Genomic DNA, 10,044 nt, shown 5'->3' with positions numbered 1-10,044 from the left:
AAATTCTATTTTTCGTGATCTGCTCTTCGTGCAGCAACCATCTTGTCAGCTCTCTGTCAATAATGTGCCTGGAATGAGATCAAATTCGCCAGAGATTTCCAGTAACGTCCAAGAATATAATCTCGGTTCTCAATAACCTACAACTTACCCCATTAGGATCTCCGAACCTAGAATATGCCATCTGACTCCCAATCCGACATTGGAGACTATTGAATGCTTTACGAAGACTCACTTTCAATAACTAATTATCACGAGACATATTCAGCAAATTAATCCGGGTTTTTGTAGGGATATTTAATGTTTTCTGTTTGTCCTGCAGGATGCTTTTCCTTCTTGAGAAATTCAAGATTTAAAGTTCTCTGAGTGACTGACTGGAAAATTTTTCTCAGAAACAAATAAATATCAGAGTAACGAGGAAATAACATTCATGAAGTACAAGACACAGGGAAAAAACGAGAGGGAGAGATTACACACACACACACACACACACACACACACACACACACACACACACACATATATATATATATATATATATATATATATATATATATATATATATATATATATATATATATATATATATATATATATATATATATAAATATATATATATATATATATATATGTGTGTGTGTGTGTGTGTGTGAGTGTTTATAGTTGAGTGTAATTGGAACTTACCTTAATAATTGATTATATATCTATACACACACACACACACACACACACACACATATACATATATATATATATATATATATATATATATATATATATATATATATATATATATATATATATATATATATATATATATATATATATATATATATATATATATATATATATATATATATATATATATATATATATATATATATATATATATATGTGTGTGTGTGTGTGTGTGTGTGTGTGTGTGTGTTTATGGTTGAGTGCAATTGGAACTTACCTTAATAACTGATTATATCTTACACTTAGGCCGAGCCCAGTAAACATATACAAAAGGATGTAGGCTGAAGGCCTGCTTCAGTGGGGGAAGATTCAGGTAAACATTTAGGTTTTCACTTACATCAGTATATTTACACTAATCACATATCAGAAGAAAAGGGAACATAAATTGGACAGGTTAACAGATTCTTGTCGTTTTGGAGGGGGTAACAAACAACTGCGATCTTCCCTGAGGTAACTCAATGGCCAGCTCCAAAGGGGCACCACAGAGGGAGAGAAAGTAGGGATTATATCACTGTGCACACAAGATGATGCTCAGATCCACAGCAGGCAAGTCCTATATGTAATCTGAATACATGTGGTTATGTAGGAGCATTGGGAGTGTGATCAAGGAATCAAGGGCATGCATGGAAGGTGCCAAAAGGGACCTGGATTCTGGTGACTCCAATTCCAAGCAATAAACAAGTCATTCACTTTACTGTAGGGCATCGTTACATTAACACAATTTAAAGTATTTCAGGTCTCACTGTGGGTAAATCGCCTTGGAAAGGCAACAGAAAAATATAGTAGAAGGCTGACACAAGCGTGGCTGACTTAAGAACCTTGGTCTCAGTACATTACCTTTGTCAGGAGACAGCTTCCTTGTCTTTGGGGCTAATGAGATGGGTGGTTAGCACTGAAAGGGCTCACCACAAAAGGACACTGTAGGCTCAAGGACAGCCAAGTGGGATTGCAAGGGGCAGCTTAAGGAGCAGAGTGGGGGGCTGAGTGTCCAGGGACAATTCTGACGTCTTCTGAGTCTCAGACAATTCTAAGGCCTAGCAAATCGGCATTCCTTCTTTCATGCCCTTGTAAGGATTATGCCATTGTTCCTTACAGGCATCACTGCTGTCATTCTCCTGGAGTCCCATTTTCTATATAGCACATGTGTGGCCATGCAGGGCATTGGCCAGGGGTTCAATATGACGGTGATCACATAGGTCAGTTGCCCTCGTGGGAGCACCTCCTCTTTTGGGTGTGCCTGCCTCGGCAGGATTACTGATCTACAGATGGCTCAGTGTCTGAAATCAAGGACTTTTGGCAGTTCACTAGCATAAGGAAGAATTAATAGCGTTTCTCACATGAGGTAGTGGTGAGGAGATAAATTAGGGGTGAATTTACATCCACAGCTAATTTTAAGGTAAAAGCAATGGATGAGTCTTTTTTCAAGAAAGTATCTTATTCTTATTAACAAGTTACGTTACATTCATGCTTGGAGGATGATGTGGTGTGCGTGAGGATTAACTTTTGACAACCCCCCCCCCATCCAGATGACAGTCACACCCTAGTCAGGTTGGAATGGTTATAGACACAATAACTCATCTGACAAGCTACTCCCCTTACTCCTGTGGGTTATAGATCTAAAATAATAACACATCTGCAAATCGACAGTCAAACAAAACAACAATATAAAAAAATTACTTGTGACATTTACCCTAATTGCAGAGTCAGTTTAGCTGACAGTAGAGCTAATTATTTAAATAAGCAGGTACTAGACAGCAATTTCTTTTAAGTGAATAGTGAGTTGGTTAATTATCCAATACAACTCAAAGGTAATACAATTAGTTACAACAGAATTTCTTTAAATACTCACAGTATGTGAGACGGCTGTGCAATCACTAACAGCTCAAAAGTAACAAGGTTAGTCACAACACCTATTCTCAAACGGCTTCATGCTCTTATTAGTAAGTGAGGCGGTTGTTTGTTTACTAACAACTCAAAAGTAACATTAAAAGGTAGGTACAGTTATAAAAACAACATTATAAGTTACTACATGCACTTCTTAGTAACAGACTTATGCTGAAAAATAACATACGGTTAATTCGCCTTGATGAGGCAAAACAACAAAGCATTCATGGTCTTAGTTAGGTGCTGCCATGATACTTAACATGACAGCTAGGTGCCATTTGGGGCACGACAATTACTGGTGTCAATATGCACGGTTATAAGTGCATGAGTAATTTCAATGCATAGTGTTAGCTAAGGGAACCAATGGTTCCCAGATTACTAGGAAAGAGTATCAACATGAAGGGAGTATCTTATACTTTGGGAGCCACTGATAGTGCCAACCAGTAACATGGCACTGTACCACATTAGCACTCACATAGGATAGGCTAAAAGGCTCTGCTGTACATAATTTAAAATATGCCATGCATCATATACATGAAAAGGGGAAGTCTGACCACTTATATTGCTTAACATTTAGCAATCTGCACTCAGCATGGGAGAGTGGGATTCAAAATAAAAGGGAGGAGCCATTATCAGGCTTTACAAAGGGATTTTATGACTGGGCAAGGTTGCCAACAAAATAAAAAAAAAAAGGAAAATGATAAATTAAAAGATTTGGAAGGGAAACAAAGAAGGGTCAAAAGGTAAAAGAGAATATTACATGAAATAAAATGATAGGGAAAACAGACAGGGGAAGAAACCTGGCATCCTCGTCTAGATAGAGGGGCCAAAGCTCTTAGAAAGATGGAGTGAGGCACTGTGCCAGATTGGCATTATTGCGAGGAAGGCCCAGGGCTCTTCAAGCTACCTGGATAGTCTATCTTCCTTGGCCCTCTGTTAGGTAGCTGGCTCGATATTCTCTGGTAAACTGGTTCAGCTGATGTGCCCCCTCCTGTGTTTAGCAGGGCGGCTGCAGGTCTTAGAGTAGGTTCGGCTTGAGGAGTGCCACCTGTTTTGGCCACTGTGGCACTGAGAGCAGTGGCATTACCTACTATTGCTCATACCAGCTGTCTCAGTTCCTTAAGTTCTTCGGCCAATTTAGGGATGGCAGAGTCATTACTCAATGGTGGCCCAGTGGAGGACCTTGTCTTCCCTTTACGTGGCACTCTCTTGTTGGAGGGATCAGGCCTGTTGGTTTTCACCCAATGGCTGGGTTTGGCTTGTTGGGGCATGGCCCCTTAGGAGAATTTAGGGGAGCTTTCTGGCTGATTTTCAGCCTTTGAATGGCATTGCTCAGTAGAGTGCCTGGATTATTTGCAATGAGCACACACCAGCTTCTTAAGGGGGTGCCCATTTTTATGCTGCTGCTGAGAGGTGGTTGCAGCAGGTGAGGAGGGATAGAGTTTGCATTGGTGAGAGCTAAGATGTGGATGGTGGGCATCCCAGCTGTCAGCCCAACGGCAGCACTCTGTCATCATTTTAGGATCCTTGTCGCATAAACAGGTAGTGAGAGTTGGCTTAGCATAGAATAGGAAGTCCTACGGCTGGAAAAGCTCATGGATGTCATCCACACTGGTGGCTTTCTGAGCTTCTAGCCACCCTTTCAAAGTTTTTTTTTTTGAAAATTCGCTCAGACCAGGTTTAGCCCGCTTTTGTCGGCATACACCTCCACCATTGTCTCCAACAGTTGCAGGTAATTTCAAAGGCTTTAATAATAGCTTGGTGGACGAGGGCGAGGTTTCCTTGGTTGTCTGCTGGGAGAGCGTTGAATGTGATGGCACCTTTTCTTTCAAGGTTCTTTCCGAGGATTAAGGATGCCTCAGCAGAAGAGAGTTGGTAGGCCTTAAGGACCTTCTAAACATGGTCGAGCCAGGCCCCAGGCTCAGCCCCATCCCATTTTCTTATGAGGGGACCACACGCTGCTAGGGGTCGAATGTAGAGAGGACGGCAAAGTGGTATGCACTCCTTGGGCTGCAAGGGTAAGCTGGTGAACTCCTTCTGCCTTTCTTTCCTTCCTTTTATTCTCTTTCTCCTGTCTTTCTTTCCCCTTCTCCTGTCTTTCATTCTCTTCCTGCTTCTCCTGTGCTATCCTTTCCTTCTCCTTCTCCTGTCTTTCTTTCTCCCTCTCCTTTCTTTCTTTCTCTATCTATTTCTCCTGTGCTGTCCTTTCCTTCTCCCTTTCTCCCAGCGGCGTAACTAGGAGTCTCTTAATGAGGGGGCACCTGGGGACCACAGCTGAATATGGGGGGGAGGGCACTGGGCATGCACAAATTATAATACTCATTCTTATTTTTTAAATCATGCGGAAAGATATTAAGGTTGTTTTAAAATATTTAAGCCTACTAATTTGTGAGTCACGTTTTTATATAATAAACTTGATCAAATATTTTTTTCAGTACAAATTACGAACCTCTGACCACACTTGTAAATCCAAATTAGTAATGGTTTGGCAATGAAATAAAACCACTTGGTATGTAAACAAATTATAATTAAGAGAATCAAAATTAACACTTGCTTATTGTAAAAAAGAAAAAATATATTGGAATTATTCATTTAAAATTTCTATGATATGTTTAAACAGTGAGATCAAAAGAAATTAAGACATTTGATTGCTACAATTAACGACTTTAGTTGAAGTATATAATAAGATTCCATTACAATTGGTTACTTGATTATTGAACCTAATCATTTAATTAATAGTATTAATAACAGAATGATGCAGATGTATTAATTTAATACATCTGCATCATTCTGTTATTATGTTTCCTAGCAAAAATATCAACAAACCTTTCCATATCGATATTCTTTGCCCTGTCCTGGTGGATTCCAATTACCGATACACCGGACAATTTATGATCACACATAGAATTTCTGAGGTAGTTCTTTATGTGTCTTAGTGAAGAGAAGCTTCGCTCACAAGATGCAGATGGTGGTAATGCAAGCCTTTCCTTAGAGCACACTGTCTTTAACATTGAAAATTTGCATTTATGCACTTGCTATTAAACTATCAAGGACGAAAGAATGACAGCATTACTACAAAGAAAAATAGAAATGAGCCGGAAACGCTTGTAAGCATAAATACCTGCCGTGTCTTGATGACGTTCTTATTCACACGATCGCGTACAGAATGATTGCCATTTACCAACAGGAACTGCACTGTCTCGGCTAATCCGTGCCAGTGTTACGTCAACACATCACATACACGTATTGTGTACGAGACTATTACCAACGATGAAGCTGCGCAAGACAAATATAAACGAATAACCAGTGGATTCATACAATATCAATAATGATGAGCACATTCTGTGTGTGTGTGTGTGTGTAACCAAATTTGCGTTATGCAATAATGCACTATTTCTGAGAGTTTGTGTAGGATTTTCGCATATCCAGATGTTTTACCAACTGATTATAATATGTCAGTCAGTCCTCTGACATTGTTGCTTTATACATATATAACATTTTTGTATAATACACGTGTGTGTGTGTCTGTGCGTGTGCGTGTTTTTGAAGTTTTCATTTTCTATCCTATTTTAATTTCCAAATTTTACATTATCCACTGATTTTTTGGCGGTAAATTATTTTCTGTACATGACTTGATTACATTTTGTGAGGGCTAGAGAAAGATGGCTAACCTCTGAAGCTTTATTAGCCCATAAAGAGTTCAGGGCAATAATGGATACAATTGATCCTTACCAGCAGGTAGCTGCAACTGACCCACCCCTTGCTGTGCACTGCCAGGCACACTCCCCCCTCCATTGTCCAACGTGTCTTACAGTTACGAATACGGCTAGCCCATACATGCCCCCACAAGATGGACAAATATATATAGGGCGACAAATATTTTCCTATCTTCAAAATACAATAGTACAAGCACCCTGTTCTTTTGGGGGAGCTGTCCTAGCTAACCGTGAACACAACAATATAAGAAATAGAAAAAAAGACAAAATAACATACATAATTAATACAACACTCCCAGAATTACTAAAAATATGACAGATTACAGAGTTCAACAAAATTACATCTCATTATAGTCGTGCGACACAGGTGGCCTCCTACATCTCTGTTGTCGAGATTCGGGAAAAGACTCTGGTTCTCAAGAATCCCGATCAGGGGGTACTGGCGACGCCGGTGCCACTGAGGGGTGAAGGTGGCACCTGTTGCATAGTGACACCCGACCACTTCCATCCAACCGTACACAGTACTGACGGTACCCTGTTCCAATGACTTCTGTTACCACACCAGTGTGATCCCAAAGTTTGGATGTGGGGTCCTGAATGCGGCCATTTTGCCCCACTTAGAGGGGTTTCAGAGTCCATGGATTTTCTTCTATTTTTGCCGAGACCTTTTCATTCTTTTCAGCCATTTTCAGTTCTCTAGACCTAAGAGATTTTTTCCAATATTTATTTACTTGGTAACACTGGCGGGCGATGGGCACCGAATCCCTCAGGCATCGACCAGTACCCAACTGAGCTGGCGACACTTTTTCTCCGTGCAACGGTGTATTGTGATACTGCAAGAGGGCTCTGGCAACCTGATCCATATCTAGACTACCCCCAAGCCCTAGGTGGTCACTGATGGCTCGTTTTGCTACCTTGACACCTGCTTCTGCGTGCCCATTTGATTGGGGATATAAAGCTGATGATATCCTGGATGACACGCCCCATCTTCTTAGAAAATTCCTCATCTCATCACTCGACAAATTGGTTCCACCGTCGGTAGCTAGCTCCTCTGGGGCACCCCATCTGATTAAATACCCTCTGAATTTCTTTATATGTCCTGACATGGCACCATTAGGCAGATGGGCCACGTCTACCCAACCAGTCAACCTATCAGCAAAAGCCAAGTACGTGCGTCCGTGGACCTGGAAGAGGTCAGCCACAACCTGTTGAAAGGGGTACTCTGGTGGGGGCGTCATGATCAAACGTTCTTACTGCTACGATGCGGTGTGTGTCTCACATACATGACACTTTGCCTTTGATGCTCCAAGTCACCTGTTATGCCCGGCCAATACACCAATTGGCGGGCCTTTCTTAACATTGAGTCTAAACCTTGATGACCGCGGTGCATGTTAGCAGCTACCTGCTGCCGTAAACTTTCTGGGATGACCAAACGTACATACCCTTGGTCATAGGTATATGTTATCAATTCGCTTGATACTGCTAACCGTTCTCGCACACCAAAGAAAGGTTTTAAACACTCGAGCTCTTGACTCTTGCTCTGAGGCCACTCTCCATTGTAAACTCTTGTCAGTAGCAACTGGTACACCAGGTCATCTCGAGCGGCACTGACAACATTCTCTTGATCCATTACGACTATGACCTCCACCTCAAGTGCTGCTGCCAAGGTGGTTACCATAGCAACCATGAGGTCATCGCTGAGTTCCAAATCTTCGTCTTCTGGCTTAGACCGGAGGGGGGCGGGGGCAGGTAGCGGGAGAGTGTGTCAGTCACACAGTTTCTTTTTCCAGGCAAATATTTGATGCTGAAATGATACTGCAATGTCTTTTCCTTTAACCTAAATAATCTGGGATTAGTAATATCCTTTAACTCCCTGTTACCAAACAGTTTCACTAAGGGACGATGGTCCATAACCAATGTCAAATTCAGACAGCCTAACAAGAAAAGCCTGGCTTTTTTCAGACACCACACTACCGCTAGGGCCTCTCCCTCAACTGCAGCATACCCCACTTCAGTAGAGGTGAGATGTCTGTTGCCACATAACATCAAACGCCATCCCCCTTTGCAGCAGAAAGGGGTATCCACTGTAACACAGCTGCAATATTGTTGCAGTACCACAAATCCGATACCCTCTCCGCACCAGTCTGTCACGGTGGCCGTCGGCCATGATTTGTCGTAGTACCTCAGGCCTTCTTTGGCTAACTGGCATATAGTACTCTTTGCCTTATCTAATTCTCGTTGTAGCTGATCATCCCAATATACTTTTTTCTTTGATGGCTTCTTCAGCAGATCCCTAAACGGAGCCATCACAGGGGCCGTGGCCATGAATGGGGCCAGCTGATTCACTAATCCATGCCATGCACGAATGTCAGCTATAGACGGCTCCGACGGCATGGGGAAATCCCTGACAGCTGATAGCCTATCTGTTGTTGGTTGGTAGGCATCCCAACCCAACTGATAACCCACAAATTCTACTTCCTGCCTACAAAACTTGAATTTAGACGGATTGAGTGTAATCACGTTTCTCACACAACTCCAAAAAATCTAACACATGCCAAAACTCTTGTTCAACACTCGTGTCATACAGCAGGGTATCATCAATGCACTTGTATTTTCTGGCAATGTTTGCTATGACGTCATCAAAATGTTTTGTGTACGCGTCCGGAGCCGAGCAATGGCCCATGGGGATACATATCAGATACTGATATCATCCCCATGGTGTAATAAAGGTAGTCAACCTCCTACTCTCCTCGTCTAGTTCCACCTGATGAAAACCAGAATATGTGTCAGCCACTGTTTTAAAAGTCTGTGGTGGGACGTTTGAGACCATATCAAAGGGTGCAGCTGTGTGATGGGTTTCTCTTAAACACACCACATTTAGCGGTTGAAAGTCCACTGTCCTTCTAAGGCTGGCCATTTTTCTTGCCAGTTACTACCATCCTAGAACACCATTCGGTGGCCTCACCAGCTGGCACTTTGCGGATGATACCTTGGCTCATGTCTTTCTCTAACTGTTTCTTCACCTCGTTCTCCCAACGCTTGGGAACGGGCAACGGTGTATGAAAGGCCACAGGCTTAGCATTTGGCACAACATGAATATGGTGTAGGGGGCCTTCCAGCACCAGGAGGGGGCACTGACTCGTATTAAATGTGGTGGCCGAAAAATGTTGTAAGAGCCATTCCTGCAAGCGGTCGACATTCATCTCGACCAGGGGGAAATGTGGGTTCCTCTCTTTGGTAGGTGGGGCCAAGACCGTGGGGATACTGCCTGACGCGCGATACTGTCCCTTGGCACTGTCTCTTACCTCATGCTTCATGTCTCCATCGCTATTCCTTTGCGCCCATGAGGCTACAGCTGGCAGACTGTTCATCGGAGGACACACCGATGCAACCCTGTCGAAGTTACAAGCAATTTCACTGCTCTCACAGACACTAGACACCTTAGCATAAGGGAAATCTCTTGGAACTAAACACAGCTCTTTACATGAATCTAAAGGTAAGAAAACAGATTATGATGATTTAGCAAAATAAACCATCTGCTCACACTTCACAGAACATTTTAATGCAACACCGGGTCACCCCCCATATTGGCACTGCCTTCGCCACTATGTCCACTAACTTCACCTTCGGTTTTTGCAATTAACCCTTGCTCAACCCCAATAAACAAAGATGCTGTGTGCCAGCCACACAGACTTCTGCCCCAGTATCG

General features: G+C 42.3%; 1 protein-coding gene across 1 annotated transcript; it reads right to left on the bottom strand.

Annotated features, from left to right (window-relative positions):
- Positions 1–7,575: 7,575 nt before the first annotated feature.
- On the bottom strand, positions 7,576–8,729 carry LOC136830417 (uncharacterized). The gene is made up of 2 exons (XM_067089954.1): positions 8,310–8,729; positions 7,576–8,058 (listed from the first exon to the last, which is right to left on the bottom strand). The coding sequence occupies exons 1-2, from the start codon at positions 8,727–8,729 to the stop codon at positions 7,576–7,578; spliced, it is 903 nt and encodes a 300-aa protein (XP_066946055.1).
- Between the last annotated feature and the right edge of the window lie 1,315 nt (positions 8,730–10,044).

Source organism: Macrobrachium rosenbergii, chromosome 46, assembly GCF_040412425.1.
Source record: "Macrobrachium rosenbergii isolate ZJJX-2024 chromosome 46, ASM4041242v1, whole genome shotgun sequence".
Classification (NCBI taxonomy): Eukaryota; Metazoa; Arthropoda; class Malacostraca; order Decapoda; family Palaemonidae; genus Macrobrachium; species Macrobrachium rosenbergii.
This window is presented reverse-complemented; position numbering and strand designations above follow the sequence as displayed.